General features: G+C 35.6%; 2 protein-coding genes across 2 annotated transcripts; one reads left to right on the forward strand and one right to left on the reverse strand.

The window, feature by feature from the left end:
- Nucleotides 1-9560: 9560 nt before the first annotated feature.
- Nucleotides 9561-11457, forward strand: LOC108578840 (protein enhancer of sevenless 2B). The gene is made up of 6 exons (XM_017942246.1): nt 9561-9802; nt 10492-10589; nt 10682-10801; nt 10884-11049; nt 11136-11309; nt 11383-11457. The coding sequence occupies exons 1-5, from the start codon at nt 9725-9727 to the stop codon at nt 11307-11309; spliced, it is 636 nt and encodes a 211-aa protein (XP_017797735.1). The 5' UTR covers nt 9561-9724; the 3' UTR covers nt 11383-11457.
- A 2893-nt stretch (nt 11458-14350) lies between these two features.
- On the reverse strand, nt 14351-15232 carry LOC108578875 (DNA-directed RNA polymerases I, II, and III subunit RPABC1). Its single transcript, XM_017942286.1, has 2 exons — nt 14800-15232; nt 14351-14720 (listed from the first exon to the last, which is right to left on the reverse strand). The coding sequence occupies exons 1-2, from the start codon at nt 15099-15101 to the stop codon at nt 14390-14392; spliced, it is 633 nt and encodes a 210-aa protein (XP_017797775.1). The 5' UTR covers nt 15102-15232; the 3' UTR covers nt 14351-14389.
- Nucleotides 15233-20902: the final 5670 nt, after the last annotated feature.

The following is a 20902-nucleotide window of genomic DNA, read 5'->3' on the forward strand; positions in this document are numbered from 1 at the left end:
AGAAAGTCTTAAATGTACACATCTTAGGCGCCGATCGGTGTTACGGTCTTCCGGTCTTTCCAAGATAATTCTTACGCGCCGATTGACGTCATTTTACGCAACGTTGGATGTGAACAACTATTGATTCATATAAGCGATATACAGGCGTTGTGTGTCATTTCAAGTGCAGCCGTTTCGTACAACACAAAGTCCACATGTTCCCCAGTTCTCGTAAATTACTCAATTGTACCGGCCGAAACCATCAAAGACTCATTAGGAAAGGTATAGAATTACATGTAATTGACGAATTGAATTTTCTGCCATTTCTCTGAAGAACGAGTAAAAATAAAAATAACGACCCAAAAACAAAAAGAAGACTACGAAATGGATAATTAAATGTAACTCAAGATTTAAGCTAATCACATTGCAAAAACTATATCAATACGCGTAATTACTGTATAAAACTATTTTTAGTATGATGATAATTAAAAAAAAAATTAAACCATATACTGACATATTGTTCGCTAAATTTAAAAATAAAGAAAGTTCTACTTGTCATGTCAAAAATGTTGCATTACGTGGCAATTATCGAGACAGACATTGGTGAATACACCAAATAAATGAGCCCGGTCATTTCTCTTTGCGTACAAATTGCAAACTTTATCGTATCCGACTGATCTATGGCCGTAGATCGACCGAATACTACCTTGGATACGGCTGCAGTCTCGGTCGGTAATTACGAAAGTCAATTTTGCAGGTTCACTCTTCTCTTATCTACACGACCTCTCCGAGTGGAAGTCAACTATATTATCTCTCCTTACTGCTGCGTTTCGCTGCAGCATAGAACGCGACTACCGAGGACTACGTTTCACGTCGATAATACAAAACACGTTTGTGAAATAAGCAACGAGCACGTAGTACGTCAATTATTAAAAAGAACGAAATAGAAAATAGAAACACGAGAATAATAAACGAAAGCGTATATCACTTTACGACAATTGTAATACATTAATATCATTAATGTATTCATTTGTGACATCATTAATGGCATTCACTTATCGTGAAATATGCAACTTAATCTTCAGGTGATTAGATCTTCGAAATAATAAATATTCTACACCCGATAATCTTTCGAAACTGTATCTCGTAACAAAGGGGGACGGACTTTTACTCAACGCGCATGCGTATTGAAACGAGACGTTTTATTTTTCAAACAAATTCTACGCGTTGTTAAACAATACACGAAACTTTGTATCTGATTTTTTCCTAAACTCTACGATTTTTTATGTTACTAGGATCGTTTTGAAGTAACGTTTAAAATATTATTATACGAAAATACTGTAGAATAGGTCTGACAAGTTTTCGTGATTGTAACGTTTCACGATCGTAAACGTTTTGCGTGCTTGAACGTCGAGTATCGTCGAGAGGTCTGTGCCAACGCGTTGCACGTTTTAAAGGTACGTACTGTGGATACACCGAGATCAGACTATGGATTATAACCTCGCTCTCTCTACAAGGATGCCATGCTCTGCGGTTTGCGCTAATGAACCAGCAAGCCTTTATGGTGGTTTTATTCTCTTACGTCACCAAATTCATCGGCGCGGCCTCGGTTCTCTCGCACGTAACGCCGGACCTCTGGCGGCTTGTTCTGGAAACAGGCCAGCTAGGCCGCGCCAAGCTAACGAGTTTTTTTCCGGCGATAAAGGCTGACGCAAAAGTTACCCGGGAAACGACCACGGGAAAATCGCATCGCGGAGGCTGCCTTTAAAAATTCAAGCTTCTGTGTCTCTAAACTTCGCTGCATGTTTTCGCCAATACTCTCTCCCGGATATGCATTACGACGCACGACAACGAAAGTCAAAAATAAAATCATACATAAAATATTCTGACTCTACTACGTATAAAATAATACGAGAAAATGATGAATAAAATCTTTGATTATAGTCGAAAATTTATAATATATTATAAATCAGGAGGAAAGTTATTGTTTTATACATCAATGAATTATTTTACTTCCAAGTATTGTATGGTTTTACTATGTGCAAAAAAGGAGAAATAAAATAATTTCGAGAAATGACGAGAAATATTGCTCGTTATGAATTTATAACGGCCAATAGTATAAAATTCAACAATACGATTTTGGCTGCACTAGCTTACCCGTCGTTCGAAGAGGATTACATAAAGTTCTCGGTGGTTCCTCGTATCCTTCTTGCACCTGCCGGATCCGTTCTGGCTCCGCAGGTGCTTAGGAAAGTACAGGACGTGATCACTCACACTCTTACGCTCGCAAAGGCTGCTCCTTCTCTACGCTTGAATATTATCTTCTTATTATGTACTTGTACGTTTGCACGAAGCACATCTGCCGTCTTTACTTGGATATTTCTGAAAACCAGTAATTTCACACACTCTCCGAATTTTTATCATCGAAACATGTTCCATATCGATACGAAACATCGGTCCTGATTTAAATACGAAACTTGAAAAAATATCGAGTCTACCTTTACTCGTGCTCGTAAAAGATAACCTATCCTCGACAAGTAAGTTGAAATTGCATTTTAAAGAATACGTCTTGAAGCTTCAAACCAGCTCGTTCTTCGAAGCTTTTTATACGTACTGATAAAGTTTATGACACTTCGAGATGCGAAATCCAAGGCAACTTTATTTCGATTCGATCTTTCTGCGAAATTAACTATGCCTTATGGACTGTATCTATCCGTGTGGTTGAAATTTCATTTTAATCGTAACTTTTTCAAAATTTCTGTTTCTTTGTTCAAACATGTTACACTTCATTCTACGAGTTGAGAATTCGTATCTTGTATTACAATTATATTAAAAAATAATATAGATTCTTTTATACAGCAACTGCCCACCGAGGTACAAATTTACCAGTTCGCTGGATGCAATTTTGGCAGCGGGAAGACGATGTCTGAAGTCGAAGATAGAAATCACTGGTGTGCAACCAGCGGTCCGAACTCCCCTCCAGAAACGAAAACACCTGTTACAGAACCCGCAAACACGAGACGTTCTGTTTATCTTCATGCGAGATCCAAGTCATCCTTCACAATGACATACAGTACCCTACCTTACCAACGAAGCAAACCAGATGAGTAGAGGGCAGCACGTATCGAAGTTACTATTTTCGTATTGTGTAACAAATAATCGATAACAAGGTTTTTATTGAATTTTTTACGAGTTCTTATTTGAAATATCGTCAGTTAATTATAAAAAGTTTCATTTGTAATAGAGGATTTTATGACAGAATTTAATTTCTATCTCTACTCGAAATGCAACGTAAACGTAAACTTAACCAAACGAATAATCATAATTTTGAACTTCAAGCATTATCTAAAGTTATATTTAATTTAAAAATATTAAAAAATCGAGAAATACAATACGAATTTTTATCGAGATTATGAATCCTTCGTTGACCTTTAACGTAATTTACAATTTAATTCGTCAAACTTTTTCCTTAATTTCAAAGACTGTAATTCTGAAAGTACACGATTTCTTTTTTTTTTAATTTGGAACATCGCCGGTAATTGGAAAGTGATAGCGACATTCACTAACTGGAAAAGCAACTTCGAGCGTATGCCGAACAATGCAGACTATGTCAGACGATGGTGCGTCAGAGGATGACGTCAGCCATGGTCCTGACGCGGATTTACGGTAATATTTTCATCGGCTGGATTCAAATCTCTCTTTTTTTCCCCTCTCTCCCTCAAACTCTGACGTATACCAACCAGTACACGTGTTTTCATCATATTCCCAGTGAGAACTGATTGATTAATTTGAACGCGTGCGTCTTTGAAAACGAGCACATTGTATCAATATACCTATATATACCTATTCGACCTGTTCACGCATATTGTTACCGACGGTTCTCTCGTTTTTAAATTCCATTTTTAATTGGACATTTAATTGGCAGTAGTAAAAAAAAAACTTGTACATTGTTACTTTTTCCAAAGCTTTTGTATTCCACGCGAAAAATGATTTAAACTCTGCTGGTAAAAAAAAAAGAAAGATACCTATAAAAAATATAGAAAATATTTTCGAAACAGGCATCGAGACTCGTACTTGTTGGCGACCTTCTGGACATTCTCGATCCTTGATTTAACAGTATAGCTAAAAAGGACGGGACCTCCAGAATCAAAACCACGATGAACATACAAATGCCTCATTTACGTACGGTTCACGCCTATAGTTAACCTATTCAGTATGTGACCGGATTTTATACACTTCTAATTTCTAATTCTACCCTTTTCAGAAAAAAAACAGAAAAAACGTTCGACAACGACGAAAATTAAGAGAACATCGTATCGTCCCGGCTCTATACAGAAAGATTCCTTTATTTGATAAGATATCCACGGTGTTTCTTGTTCTTATTGGTTGACGAACGAGCCGGAGTTGCAACTTTGAAAGTCCAAGCCCGAGATACGAAGCAATGTAGCGAAGCAGGACACGTGCATCACCGATAGCCACCTCTCGCTCTCGTGGCAGTCGATCAAGAACGCTGAATCATTGGCAGTGCGCTCAAACGCCTCGTAGAAAATTCATCGGACACCTTGTTCCGGTTCTCGACGCCGAGGAAGCCTCTCCTTCGCCAGAGAAACGGCGGTGGTCGGAGCTCGTTCACCTCGCTGGGCGAATCTCGACGACGGTGCAAAATCAACCGATATAAATTTAGCAACCGCCTTCTTTCTTCGTTTCGTAATCGTTTAAAAGGGGAATCGGTTTCTCTGTGAATAATTTATCAACGTTCTTCCCCCTCCCTCTCTATTTCCTTCTCGCAGCGGTTATAGAGTAGACATCTTTCGACGCCCGTGAATTTTTCCAATTTTTTTTTCCAAATTTTCCCAAGAACGAACAGAGAAAAGAAATTGCTCGCGATTCCCCGTGCAATTGTAATCGATCGTTGCATCGTGTCGGTGTTCTCTAATCGGGTGGAAAAAATTGGAATCCTCTGGATGGGCCGGTTGAAATCACGCGACTGGGCCTCCGATGGCCTGAACGTCGAGGCTGAAAACCTTGGGGCTCAGGGCCATTGTCGGGTGGGGCCTTTACCTCTCTTCCCTTTCCCTTTGATAGCCACGGGAGCCTTTCATCTCCTGGAACATGCCAGAGAGAAGAACTTCTGTGCACACGAGAGGCCGTGTTTTCAACAATGTTGAAGGGGGTTACATGGCAACGGAGATGAGGCACGGTAGCCGACGACGTCGTCTCCAGACAAGAACCGAAATTGCATTTTCTCACCGAGGGTCGTCTTCTCAGACACCCGCAGATCTTTTCCCTTCTTATTCTCTTCTTACGTTTCTTCTTTCTTACCCTTTTCTTCTTCTTCTCCTCCTCCTCCTCCAACCTACCTACCTACCTACCTACCTACCTACCTACTTCTTCTTCCTCCTCTCCATTCGTGCTTGTCTTTAATCTTGTTTTTCGAACATCCCTTTTCTTCTCCTTAATTCCTTTCTTTCTCTTGTTTGCGGCTTGCATCCTCGAGGATCAACGGGGAAGGCGAGGTACGGTTCTTAGGTTCAAGGTTAATCCGGTAATTTTAGAAACTACCGTGTCCTCTTGTTTTAAGGAGACTTTATTCGAAAATTCTGAAAATTAATTAATCCGTGACTGTTGGACAGAACGTTACTGAAAGATATGCAAGAAAAGAAAGAACGAATTTAATTTATAAAAAAAAATTTGTCTTTCGGATGATTCATCTGCGGAGCTTCTGCACACACGTGCGTCGATTATTTAATAGCGAAAACAATTAGGGTCCTAGTGTCGGGTAACTATGCGATAATGGGGCCATTAGTATTCAATGACAACATTCTGCGCATAGTTAATTTAATTGTTCCTTGTTAATAACCGTCTCACTCGTGTAACAGTGTCAGTCTCTTCGTAAGACTGTAATAATGTAACGGTTATGATAATGAAAATGGAGGCGTTAAAGGCACGCGTGAAGTCGCGGGAAACCTTAATAAAGGCTGAATTTCATTTAAATTCGATTAACCGGATTTTAACGCGTGCAATTTATATTTTTCACACTCGAAACCTTTCCGGTGCTGAACATTGCATGTTCCGTCCTTGATATCCTACAAGTGTCGATCTATGCAAATTTTATATATCCTACGAGTGCACTTTTTTTCGTTTCGCTCGTTCGAAAGGAAATGTCATCGTTCCGTCGAATTATTCGTGAAATCGACTCTGTACAGGGAATTATAAACCGATAAAATTGCTAATTTTTGTTTATAAAACATTTTTGTCTTGTTTTTCCCACGGAAACATGTGAGGACACCCTGTATAAAGAAACAAGCAACGTAAAATCACGCTCGTTATTGGGAATGAAGGCTAGGGTTAACTTGATTAAATGGCGTGCGAATGTCTTGGAAACTTTCATTGAATGTGGGCGGAAGCGTGCATTTGTGATGCCCGTAAATCTTGAACAGGAAGCGAACGCGCGCGTATTCATGAATTCGCCACTACCTTTCCATAAAAATTCTGATCACGGTGCTACACAGCTCGTTTCGTCCAAGATTCGACTGAATAAACGTAATCCTGTACAGGCCTTTTTCATCACCGGTGCAAGGTAGCAAAGTTTTCCTTTGTGCCCGCGATTTTTCCGCGTATCTGACGCGAGCCCCGCTTTAAATTGCAAAAATGTTCCGAAGAACGGCATAATGGGACGCGTCAAATCTTCATCTCGTCGCTCTATTAGCTTGCTCCATTAAAATCGTCCTTTGAAACGAAAGCTGATTAATGAATTCGGCATTGAAAGTAAAATTGCTCTTTTTCAAACAGCAAATGGAAGTTTCTTTTGGTTTAAAACAGCAAAAAAGGCAGTAGGAGGTTCGCTTTTTATATCTACAATTTGTAAAAATTTTCGAAATAATGGTTTTGTCGAAACAACAAAGTAGGGAAAAAGGCGCGAAAACGTATTACGCTAAATTTAAATGTCCGCCATTTTGTTCCAAGATTTAACTTTTCACGTTACATTCTGCTTCGTCGAACCAAGCGATACTATCGATAAACCGTACATCTCGAATCGTTACGTCGTCGCATGTGCTTTTCAAAATGGCATTCTCATCGAACGAAATTTTCAACGTGAGAATATATGCCATCGATTGGACGTGATCTTCGAAAACAAAACTAACGGAAGAGTCACCGTCGAAGCTCTTTGACGTGTAAATTGCGTTTAGTAGATACGTTTAATTGGAAGACTGTTTGCAAGATGGTACAATCCGGCCTCGCTTTCATCGCTACAGTCGCACAAAGGTAATTCAATTTCCGCGCTAACGCGCACAACCGTGGTATATCGCCTGCGCATGATGTTGCTGCTTTCCTGAAAACATCGGGCCCCCCCACAAACAACTAAGCAATAACCCAAATAAACAATATATTCGCATGACGAAAACTTACGTAAGAGTTCGGTACGGTCGCGAGCCGATGTTGTTCGCGTGACCAAATGTTGTTAGACTGATGACAAGGATTTACAGAAATTTTTGACCCGGTTACCGGTAACCGGGTTCGTTTCAAGAACGAAAGCCCATGTATTTGGCCACTTTTCATTTACGAATAGGAATTTCAGGTATAATCGTTCAATTTTTATGACGAATTTGCAATTTCTTTATTACGATGGATGCTCAATGAAAATGATTATGAAACTTCTGTAATTATTTTTAATGAAAGGATTCAACTTCCTTCTTTATCTCATTTTTTCTTTTTTTTTTGTACCTGTCTCAGTCTATTTAAAGTTTATTATTGAAAAAGAAATAAAGTCAATGAAAACACGCTCTGCGTCAGAGACTTTCGTAACACTTCTCCGACAGCGTTAATAACGCGAGCTTTATTAAAGCATTTAATGACATCTATTTATAGGCAAAGAATTATTGATCAGCGGGCTTAATTTAAACAAATTCTTTGCTCGTGTTAATCACTTCTACTCCAATAAACAATCAAACTCGATCGAGTATCTTCGTGGTCACGCTTTTTTCATGCTTTCAAAACAAACGCGCACTCTGATAAAAGTAACAATCGTTTTAACGCATTGATCCGTTACTTGAAACGCATAATTGTATGTAAAGTGAAAACACAACTTGGCACACACTCTTTAAGCCGAAAACTAATTTTCGGTCCACTAATTTTCCGTAAAAATATGCAATGACTCGATATAGCGCAATTAAACGTCTACGTTGTTTCTCATTTTATCTGTAATAGCAATAAAGAAATTTTTGAATACCGATCACTGACTGATCTAGCCTGCTTTCACTGTGCGATTGTTTACAATTCGTGTGATTGTCCGATAATAACGATCTTGGCACGAAATTTTTATTCATTGCACGACCAATGCTCTATTTCTAACGCTATCTTTTTATTTTACGGCTAAATTTTGTTGCAATCACATTTCTTGTCTATTTTGACAACGTAATATCGATTCACATTTCTTCTTTCTATTTTTGAAACCGCTTTTGTAATATTAAACACGATACAATCGGTGCAATAATTGTACGAAAAACGCGGGTTTCATTCAGCAATTATTACGTGCTCGATGCCCATTACTCAATCGCAATTTATTCGACAGAGCAGGAAATGACGGAAAATGGAAAATGCGCAGTACCTTATTATCTCTCTTCTTCAATTTTGTGTCATCGGTAGTGTTCGTGGAAAAATTCATATCGCTCCTCAGAAATCCACGAATATTATTAGACGTAGGAATCATCTTCGAAAGTTTATGCGTTTCTTTGAATACATGTCAGTTCAATTTGTCGAATTACATACTTTTCTCCAAATTTTAATCGCCTATGTTCATTCGAATCATTATATGAGAATTCAAAATGTGCAAACAATGTCTATCTTATTTTCAATCGTAAAAATGGTGAAACGAAAACATATCGTTCAAAGATTAAAAATGATACATAAATGCAAACACCTTTGCAAAGTCACAACATGGGTATGTATATTCAGACGATCTCATAAAGTATAAAATGGTGGTGGAGCAGTCGACGCAGCATTCTCAAAGTACGCATGCGCGCGCCTGCGCCACAGAAAAGTAGTACGCTGGACATTTCGTTTCGCAGAATCGTATTCGTCTTTCCGTGGCATACAAAATCTCGCGACGAGCGTGGACAGGTCGTTTAACTCGAATCTCAGACTCGTAACTATTCGATCGGTGTCCGATACGGCAGGACATATTTGTATTTTTCTTTCGACAGGAGAATTCAGACGTCAGGGTGCGCAGTGGCCAGTGCGCATTGTTGGACCGAAACACAGTGAGCGGATCAGTGGGAGAGTCGAGAGTGTAATGTCTGATAAGACGAGCGATGGACATCCGTGAGAGTGCATGATCGTATTTTCAGTTTTGACAGTTCCACGAAAAAGTGACTGAAAGGACACACGAGTATAGATGAGAACCGTTATAATTACGCTTAATATGTACGCTTCAACGTGCCATTAATCAACGGTGCCTGACGAACGACTGATTCAGAAAATCGCACGAACAGAAAAAAAGCACAAGTGGTCGGTGTGTGTGCGCGTTGTATCGTGAGCACTGCGTGTCTTTCGTCGGAAGAATATAAAATTGCTAACGAAAGAGCTCCTTCGTACAAGAAAAATTCAAAGGCTGATATCCGTTTGAATTTTGTCCACTAGCAAACAAAGGCGGCTGATTTTTAGTGCTGCCTTTGAGGACTAGATACAGTACTGCCTCTCTTTTTCCCTCTCTTTCCTTCTTGCACCCGAGGGACGAGGAAGAAGAATGGAGGCGACAGCAAAGCACGATTTTACAGCGACGGCTGAAGATGAGCTTAGTTTTCGTAGAAGCCAAGTCCTGAAGGTTCGTATCTTATCTACGATGATGTGATGATTATTTTTAAATGATGAAAGTGTCAGTAGGCGGTTGCGTATCGTTGATTCTCATCGAAGAGCTTACCGATCCCGAACTTTCCGAACTGCTTTCGTGCGAGCGGATATCGCATGTCGCTTAAGGATATTTGCGACAATGCGCAGCGTTCTATAAGTTGACGATTGCTGTTGCTTTGTTGTTTTTCTTGTTAACTCTAGAACTACTTTAGCTTTCTTATTAATAACAATAACTTAGTACGCAACACTTAAGATTATTTTTTTCTACATGTTTCTTTCAAAATACGAGACAGAAAAATTAAAATTTGACGCTGTTATAACAATAATAATCTTCCGTTTTCCTTGTATCTAATGATTCGTGTTAAAAACTGAATTCTTATTCGACAGAAATGTATTTACAATCTCAAATTTATAATTGAGAACTATTGTTGTTTAGTTGTTATAAAAAATAAATGTAAAAAGAAAACGATTTATGAAAAAAGGATGGTTTTATTTATTAGTAAACTTGCAAATACTCAATTTTTAAACTCATATTTGTTTATTTGCATATGAGGCAAAGATAGTAGCTTGTTAGTCAAATTTAAAGTTTTTCTGGAAAGAAATGTACTTCATATACATGATAACTATAATAAATCATACATAGCTGCAATATTCTTTTTGCAGATTATAAATATGGAGGATGATATGAATTGGTACAGAGCTGAATTAGATAACAGAGAAGGACTTATTCCAAGTAATTACATAGAAATGAAAAATCATGAGTGGGTGTTTTTCCAAATTTTTTTGTTAAACATCATGCATTGTTTGTATAAATATACTTATATGTACTTTATACATTGTTTCTTCTATTCAGCTGGTATTATGGAAGGATAACCAGAGCAGATGCAGAAAGACTATTAATGAACAAACATGAAGGCGCCTTTCTTATTAGAATCAGTGAAAGTTCTCCTGGTGATTTCTCTTTGTCTGTCAAGTTAGTAAAAAGTTCTTAAATGAAATCTGTTTACATGTAAATGAACTATTTGAATAAGTTTCTAATGATGTTTTTATTATAGATGTTCAGATGGTGTTCAGCACTTTAAAGTATTAAGAGATGCCCAGGGTAAATTCTTCCTCTGGGTAGTTAAATTTAACAGTCTTAATGAATTAGTAGAGTATCATCGTACAGCATCTGTTTCCCGCTCACAAGATGTTAAACTAAGGGACATGGTTCCAGAAGAAGTAATTATCTCTTATATAACAATTGTTCAAAGTATAGGTAATACAGAACTGTTGATTTAATAACATATAATTGCACTTTATTTCAGTGTTTAGTGCAAGCATTATATGACTTCCAACCTCAAGAACCTGGTGAACTTGAATTCAAAAGAGGTGATGTAATTACTGTTACTGACCGCACAGATCAGCATTGGTGGCATGGAGAGATTGGTAATAGACGAGGCCTATTTCCATCTACATATGTCACTCCATATCACTCCTAGGTAAATGTCAAATGTATTTTCAATAATTTTTTTTTCTTTCAATAGATTGGAATAAAATAATAATTTATTCCAGGCCTCATGTTGTGCACACAGAGGCCAAAGGCATCGGCCACATTATCCCACCACTATCACATACAGGATCAGACTTACTGCAGAACTAATCAACAACATTTTACAAACTCCACCTATTGAATGGGCTACCAGGATGTATTGGTGGTCTAGACGTAGAGTTGCTTAACGGGATTCAATATTATCATTGATATTTTTCATTGGTCTCATTGAAAAAACATTCTCCATGTTTAGTAATTTACATAAGCAAATGTAGAGTTCCTTGATATATAGCATATAACAGGGTAGCATGTTTGTTTTATTATTGAATTTGCAAGAGAAATTTTTCATTGAGACTAATAATAACATTATTCAACGTTCTTATTAGACGTTGTATGTGTACAGTAGGCATCATAATTAATTATATCATATTTCATTTTCGCGAATATTCAGATAGAATATAGATCTGAAAGTAAATTTACAGTATTTACACGTGACAAATGGAACTTTAAACGGTGTTTCCTAGATCTTGGTAGTCCATTGATGGAGTATATGTATGAAAATGTAACATTAAGCGTACACATCAGTAATGAGAAGTATTGGTCGTATAAAAACAAAAATGCGTATTATGTCGAAAGACAGGTTTATAAGCGGGCTGGCATAAACATTGTATTTTTCAATACGAATTTGTTGTTCGAAGAACGGGGACCTTGGTGATAAAGAGCCTAGTAAGCTATCCATATGCAAGATACAAGAACTTATATAGATATAGCATTAAAACACGTCGCCTTTTGGCATAAAATGCACACCATTCTGCCTCTACGTTGTGAATATTTTTACAAATATTTGGGGAAGAGTATATTCTTCCAGCGATTAAGATACGTCTGATATCATTACATCAGATATACTTGCTGTGTATCATATATAGACTTGTACTATTCAGATTGTATGTGGAATAATGATTCTGACATCTTCTGAGATAAATCTTTCTCGAGTATTAGCAAAGGAATAATAACAGCTTCTGCAAGCTGTTTCGCGTTTTGATTTTTTCCAATCGCAATGCAAATGGTTGGAAAAACTTTATTTTTACCATTGCCGACTATGCTATGAAACATAGTTCTTTTGGAATATTCTATTCTTTTTTCTAGAGATTTTATGATGGAAAAAGTGAATGGGAATACAAGTTTTTTTACACAAACGTGGTACATACATATTCATGTCGAGACTCAAACACAACGACTGATTTATTCTTTGTAATTTAAGAAATATTAGTAAATGAAAGGGACGTAAAAAATTAGAATAAATGTATAAAGTTTACATAAGCAATTAATTTGATTTCACGATATTTACTTATTGTCTTCGTAATGACAATTTATGTTCCATAATGCATTTCTATAACATGCCAAAAAGCGATATATGTACACATATATACGATAAAAGAGAAAATCGGCCGTGCGAAATAGACTTGACTTTTGAACGAATGGTATGTATAACGTTTTTGTCTTAAAACATATTACTTTTAAAACAGCGGAATTTTGTGTATATTTTTTAAATACTTCTTTTTATCTGATTATTTCGGCAATCTTGCTTTCTTATTTCCGTGTAAACAATAAAAGTATGTAGTCTTATTGTGTAATTATTATTATTATTCGTTATGTTTACATTTTATTGATAACAATATATTATATTAATTATACTTGCATGCATTATTTACTTATGCCCATCAACCATAATTATTTTGTTACAACTGTAACTTTACTTGTATCAAAAGTGATAATATTTTAGCTCATGTAACTGCTTTGAAAATACAATGTAGACAAGTAATCTTATATGCTTATGCATGCATTGTATTTAAAATAGACAAAAAAAAAGGAAAGCAAGTATTATCAGGGTTTTTTTTTTTAAGTACAAAGATTGTAATAATACAATAATGACTCTTGTGAGGAATAGTTTCATTATTAAATCAAAACTATGTAACTAGTTTCTTTACTATTAGTAACACTGAAAATTATTTATTATATTTTACATAGTTCCTGATAAAGTAAGTATGTATTGATAAGATTGAAAATTTTTAATAAAATAGATTAGTGTTTGCTTCTAACAAAGTTTAAATTAAAAAAAAATAGCCATTATTTATTTAAATTTGAAATTTTTAGAACACGTTTTGAGAGCAAGTTTATCTATTTTATCCTAGCTTTATGGTTAATGTTATTAAAAATACTAATATAGTATGGTTAAACTTCGTAAAAAATTTTTGAAAATCAGTAGGTTAGATTATAAAAAAATACATAGCATATAGATTGACTTGCCTTCTGTACTTAAAAGGAAAATGTAATGAAAACCTTTTGTGCACTGTTTACTCTCCTCATTGTTGTAGCTTTTTGTTGCAATTGGTATTTACATATGTGTTGCTTATATTCGTTTTTTAAATAGTTTGTATTAAATGTTGAAATAAAGTCTCTAAGACAGTAACAAATAAAGTAATGTACATATATAGTTATTATAAATAATGTTCTGAAACTATATATGTACAATTACTTAAATGAATTTGGAATTGAGGTGTCTTGTGACAACAATATACCATGATACATCTGGACCAAGAAATGTATAATAATAAGATGTAATAAAATATATGTTTGAACAAAGTTCATTTTGCTGATCCTCAGTTTATTTATAGTTGTTGATAATGCTGTATAAAATTACATCCTTAGTCCTTTTTCATAAGTAATAAACCAATTAAAATTCACTTATCACAATGAAAGAGTGCTATTGCAAGGAAAGGCAATGCAAATAATTATTAACTGCCAGATGTATAGTTAAAAACCTAACTATTGATTATGTAATTATGAAATACAACTATGGTATAATAAAGAACTATACAAAAAACGACTCTATTTTCTTTTGAATAATTGAAGCCTGTTTTAATAAATTTTTTATTTTCTCATTGTCTTATATAATCCTTATAAAAATCATATATTCTAGTTTATGCTTAGGATAATGTACAATATAACCATTTATATGGAATTCCTTATTTAACATACAAGTCTGTAAGAAATGTATCTCCCAGCTGTTTCAGATGGCCTAATAATTTTTACAACTTGTCCACGTTTTAATCCAAAATAACGAGCTACAGGATCACCAACTTGTATACGCATTAATTGATTTTCTTTTAATTTGTACCTGGTAAGTAATTCCTCTTTTTCATCTGGTGTAAGCACAATGTGTTCAGGCACTAATTCGTGTTCTGTGATGTTAATAAGTAATTCAGATTCTAAAAATTGTTCTAATATATACTTTGGTGCCATGTCTACCAATGATTGTTTAGCTGATGGTGTCATTCCTTGTTGTACAACAATGATAGCCCTATGGTGAAGTAAAATAAAAACTTAAAATCTGCCCCACACCATTCAAAAACAAATATTTATTCAATAAAACAAATTACCTATGAATTTTTTCCTCTTGCATACGCTGGCAATAGGTTTTAATGGTTTTGATGCCAATTTTTGGTTCATCTGGGAAGAATACAAAGAGTTGATCTGTTGGATCGTCATTATGCGCTACTAAAACAATAAGATCACTGCGTGCCGGTCTTTTTTCACTTGGTTTATCACCGAATTGTTCTTTAAATTGCTCCAACGTTTGATCCAATTCATCTTGTGTAACCAAATAACCTCGGTCGTGACACAATTGCATTACTGTTTTTCTTATTCGCCATAATTTGTATGTTTCTGCTTCGTCATCCATTTTTTGGGAAAAAGAAAACTAATTACGAACAGTAATTTGTTAAATTCTTTCCACACTTCTCTCTTGTTTGTTGTTTCTGTTGAAAAACAATTCTTATAACGACGTGTTTCTCTGTATACACATAACCACACTTATTTAAACACGCAATTCGTAAGGAACGAATTACGCATTCACGAAATCTAAAAATTACTACAAGTTTTCCACTAGATGGTATTATAATGTCGTTAGAGAGGGAAATTTTAAAAAACTGCTTGTATAGAATTTTGTATATTGTCTGTGCTTACAATTAATGAACACGCAGAAAATTTACGCAAAAAATTGATACTCTAGAAAGTAGTCAAATTTTGACCTAAATAGGAATATTTTGTATTTTTATAATTTAACACTTTGTCAAAATTCGTTATTTCATAATTTACATGATGAAAAAGCGTAAAAGAATGATTAACATTCTCAGGATATCTCCTATACAAGTAATTTTTCGAGTGAACACTTTTGCAACAGTTGAGAAAAAACAACACAAATAATATGTTCACTCTAACTGTTTTATTTATATCATATTCTGACAATAAGTTAGACAAGGAAAGGTATAGGGATGGACAAAGATAGCAATAGCACCGTGTGTTAGACAAGGAAAGGAATAGGGGTAGACAAGGATAGAAAAAAAATGGCAGGCGAGACTAACGCCATCTCGCGTTAGGAAACACGAACTACGACTTTTCAATAGCATTACAGAATATAAACAGAGGTATTAGACAAAGAAAGAAAGAAACAGTGTGCGACAAGGACAGCGAGAGAACGTTTCCTATTGGCTGGCGGGCACCCAAGCTCGACCAATCACGGACTAAACCGAGTCCGTCGGGGAAAAATCATTAATAAATCATTAATTAAGATGATTATGTGAACTTTTAGAATTGAAGAATGTAGAGGGAACCTTCAGAAACTTTCACATATACTTTTTAGTTCTCTAGACGCTTTCGATAATTAGTTATTAATAATTTTAGTACGTGATGTTGGGAACGATACCGCATACCGTCAAATATCTTTCCGGTTTTTCAACAATTTCATAGCTTTCTACTAAATTCCCATGCAAATAACTACATGCGTTTGAAAGGCAGGTCCTTTAGCTACATTCTTTTGTAATTTTTATTAACATATTCCGTTTAGTTTAAAAATTATTAAACATTATATGAGAGCGTCTCCTGTTCATCGTATTCGCGTATAGTGAACTGTTCTAAACAATTGCTAATATCAGTTAAACCGCACGACTTAGAGCTACCAAACTAATTGTAGAATATAGACAAAGGTTCATTCTACATTCTTCATGTCTTAATGTACATAATTTATCACGCATTTGTATTGAAATAACGAAAATGTGTTACTCTTGAAAGCGACGGCTGTAATACTTACCTGAAGAATATTTAATAACTCCTAAACTAAACGGAATATGTTAATAAAAATTATAAAAGAATGTAGCTAAAGGAGTTGCCTTTCAGATGAATATAGTTAGTTGCATGGGAATTTAGTAGAAAGCTATGAAATTATCGAAAAACCAGGAAGATACATGACGGTACGCAGTATCGTTCCCGACATCATGTACTAAAATATTAATAACTAATTATTGAGAGGGTCTAGAGAACTTGAAAAACCAGGAAGATACATGACGGTACGCAGAATCGTTCCTGACATCATGTACTAAAATATTAATAACTAATTATTGAGAGGGTCTAGAGAACTAAAAAGTATATGTGAAAGTTTCTGAAGGTTCCCTCTACATTCTTCAATTCTAAAAGTTCACATAATCATCTTAATTAATGATTTATTAATGATTTTTCCCCGACGGACTCGGTTTAGTCCGTGATTGGTCGAGCTTGGGTGCCCGCCAGCCAATAGGAAACGTTCTCTCGCTGTCCTTGTCGCACACTGTTTCTTTCTTTCTTTGTCTAATACCTCTGTTTATATTCTGCTGTTATCCTATTGAAAAGTCGTAGTTCGTGTCTCCTAACGCGAGATGGCGTTAGTCTCGTCCTACACTTTTTTCTGTCCTTGTCTATCCCTATTGTTTTCCTTGTCTAACACACGGTGATATTACTATCCTTGTTTACTCCTATTTTTTTCCTTGTCTAACACACGGTACGTTTGCTATGTTTGTCTATCCCTGTTCCTTTCCTTGTCTAACACGCATTACTGTAGCTTTTCTTGTTTTCTCGTATTCCTTACCTTGTTTGGCTCACTAATTGTTTCTCCCTTTGTCTATTCCTATTACTTTCCTTGTCTAATTTCATTCTTCTTATAAATTCCATACTAAATTCGTTTCTTTCAATCAGCGAATTTTTTATTGACTGCGATATTTGCGTTCATTATCGAAAGGGATAATCCATCACATGAATTCTATCGTTAAATAATAATTACTTAAAAATTGTCTTATTCAATATTTCAAAACAAACTAGATTCATGCATAGTGTTCCCAAATCATCAGCAAAATTCATTTGACACTTTCAAAGTGTATCTTTCTTTCGCAGACATCTTGGAGCTAGTGAAGCAGGCCTACCGCTAGGTGGCAATAGTATTTCCTTCTCAAATCGATGGGATATTCAAAATACAGAAAATTACTTTACCATGATTAATTTATTGATTTTTACAACTACACATTGTTCCTTTAATCTTCAACTATGTTCGCATACAGATTGTTCGATTGTTTCTTACTCTAAACATCCTGAAATTACATAAAACAAAGAAAAATATACGTTGCAATACGCTCTAAAAAATTGTAAGTACAGATGTGGTAAAAACATCTCCGTATTTCCGTCACGCTAAACCGTTCGCCTGTCGTTTTACACACCGTCACCCGAGGAACGCGAATGTTTTCTAATCTCTCGAGAAAAAGAAAGATGTGTTTATTGTCGAGGTTTAAGATCACGAAAACCGCTTCGACCAGTTCCTCGGGGAAGCCTTGACCGTTCTCACTCTACTATCATCCGGTTAGAAAACGCTTCAATTCGCGATACGTAACGCATATGGAATTCCCCAGTCTGCGCACCATTCAGATTTCGATCAGAGGCATTCACGTCGAGCGTCACTCTCGCGTAAAACACCGATGCACAGATTTCGAAACTTACAGGAGAAACCATTAATAATCCCAAACAATGACAAAGTGTACAAATAAAAGAACAAAAACGATGGATAAATCAGACGAATTTATTAATTCCGCAAAGACGTAAACAGTAATAAAAAAAATCCATTAAAAGAGACGTTGACAAACGGAACGGATGATAATTGTGTAACCACTATATTTAAATTTTTCGAGTTGATTTGTATGATTTAGTGCTTTTGTTAGAATACGGTCGATTTAATAGCGTTGAAGGTATTGTGACGGTCTCCGTATCCTGTGAACTGTTCGAAGAGCACGTTTCAGTGTGATTTATTCTTTTTAGGTTAATTGTTCGGGGAACAATGACGGCGCGCTGAATCAACGGAAGAATAAATAACGAAATCCTTAGACTAAAAAATTCTTTTTTATTGTTAACTTTTGTCTGTCGGTTACAAAATGGAGTTTGCCTTACAAAATAAAAATTTTCTATTCGTATATCTATCTCGTCCCATTTTACGTCGAAATTAGTAGAATTAAATTGAATTTGAAGTTGCTTCAAAATGATTCTCCAAACTTTTTCGAGATTTTCCTGCCGGCTGATTTCAATCGAAGTTAACCAGTTTCCGTCAGATACAGCTGGATCACTGGTTACTTTCACCTGCATAGATCTTGACCCTTAACTACTGACGTAGGACGCTTGTAAATTTCCACTCGTTAGGGCAACGTATAAATTTACTCGCGTGTACAAAATTCGCCATTAATTCTTCAAACATGCCTCTCTTGTCAAACAAACGCAGAGAGGACGAATTATCGTAAGAGGGAAATTTTCAAAATTACGTTTCTATAAAAGTAAATAAAAGAAATTAAATTACGCGATATTATAATGGAATAAATTTATAAAATTCACAATTAATTCTTCAAATATGCCTCCCTTATGAATAAACTTATAGAAGATAAATTATCATCAGAGATCATTATCAAAAATTTTCAAAATTATTATTCCGGAGAAAATAATGAAATTCAATTACATGATATAATGGAATAAATTTGAAAAATAAGTGAAATTTTGAAAAAAAATATTGTAAACCAATAGAAGATAAATTACCATAAGAGAGAAATTTTCAAAATTACTATTCCGAAAAAAATAATTGAACAAACCAAATTATGCGGTATAAAGGAATAAATTTGAACATTAAAAGAGATTTGGAAACAAATGTGTACTGTTTATGTAAGAAAATCTCTTAATTCTTCAAAGTTTGCAATCTTCGCAGGAACAATGGCAATCAATATCGTAAGAAGTTTGCAGGAAACGTTTAAAAAGAGAAAGCAGGAATATCTCCGAAATGTCGCGGCAATTAATCCGCGAAAAAAAGTGGAGAAACTATGGTCTAAAGTTCGAGATTCGTTTACCACGATTTCCTTCTCCGTCGTTTCAATCTTCCAGCATCGTTCCGTGGCTGGGTAAGGGCAGCCGGTAACGGTGCAATTTACGTTATCCTTGACGCAAGGAGGCTGGCAATTATCGAGGTTGCCCAGTGTCTTTCCTCGATCCGTGTACATTCGCCAAGGTATTTTCCTCTCTGTTCATGCTGATTCCGTCTCGTTCACTCTCGAACGTCCAGATGAACGCTCGTTTCAAGCGATTATCGCACGAAAGAGTACGCAAAGTAAACTTTAGTTACAAAGTAAACGTTCGACTATTTATTTTTTTTTTTGGATTCGAAGTTGATTCAAGGGCCATATTCCAGGATTGATATTAAAAATCGAGAATTTTTGATTATTTCAGTCTCTGTTTATTTTTCAATTGATATTCAATTATCGTCTCGATGCGAATTAGTCATCTTTCTGGTATTCAAATTTTTTTAGGATCGTATTTCAGGAGATAAAGATTGAAAGCATTGCGACACTCTTTGTAAGATGCAACAAGGAAGAATTAGAAAAGAGATCTCTCCATAGAATATTCTTCTCATTTGTCTACTTTCATTTAATTTAAGTTACACACTTCAATTGTGAATTCCGAGTCGAGATGGGAGAAGAAACGGTTGTGAAGACCATTCAAGAGAATGGGTAAATACCAGAATATTTAACTGTCTCCTCTCTGGTCTTCCCTCGTGGTCCTTTACGTCAGTGGTCAGCCTTTCTTTCTCTACTTGTTTTCATTCACTGAATCACCAACCAGTCCTCGTTCAAATTTTGCCCAGGACACGCTTGACAACGTCCATCTACGACTTCGTATTATTCTCAATCCTTTACGTCAAGCCTTCTTCCACTTTTTATTCAAAAATCACGATTTTTATTTATTTCTTACATTCTCGATTGTTCAAAATCACGATTTCTACCTGAATCCTTCAAGTCAAGCTTCCTTTTTTCATTCCAAAATCACGATTTCCTCTTATTTCTTACGTTCTAAATTGTCTACGTCCAGCAAATCACGATTTCGACCTGAATCCTTCAAGTCAAGCTTCCTCTTTTCATTCCAAAATCACGATTTCCCCTTATTTCTTACATTTTAAATCGTCTACGTCACGAAAAATCACGATTTCGGCCTGATTTACGTCAAGCTTCCTCCTTTCACTTAAAATCACGATTTCCCCTTATTTCCTACATTCACACCCTGTATGTTACGACCTACGTAAGATAGATTTCAAGTTGAACGTTGAATTTGCATCTTTCTACACATGCAACTCGTAAATAGAGAAGAAAGATCGAATTG

This window comes from Habropoda laboriosa, unplaced genomic scaffold (assembly GCF_001263275.1).
Source record: "Habropoda laboriosa isolate 0110345459 unplaced genomic scaffold, ASM126327v1 scaffold62, whole genome shotgun sequence".
NCBI lineage: Eukaryota > Metazoa > Arthropoda > Insecta > Hymenoptera > Apidae > Habropoda > Habropoda laboriosa.

Bases quoted from the DNA above. Each gene is read 5' to 3' on its own strand.
- LOC108578840 (XM_017942246.1), top strand. From the start codon at position 9,725: ATGGAGGCGACAGCAAAGCACGATTTTACAGCGACGGCTGAAGATGAG. The intron at 9,803-10,491 runs GTTCGTATCTTA...TTCTTTTTGCAG, and splicing joins GTAGAAGCCAAGTCCTGAAG to ATTATAAATATGGAGGATGA. The intron at 10,802-10,883 runs GTTAGTAAAAAG...TTTTTATTATAG, and splicing joins GATTTCTCTTTGTCTGTCAA to ATGTTCAGATGGTGTTCAGC.
- LOC108578875 (XM_017942286.1), bottom strand. From the start codon at position 15,101: ATGGATGACGAAGCAGAAACATACAAATTATGGCGAATAAGAAAAACA. The intron at 14,721-14,799 runs GTAATTTGTTTT...ACTTCACCATAG, and splicing joins CAAGAGGAAAAAATTCATAG to GGCTATCATTGTTGTACAAC.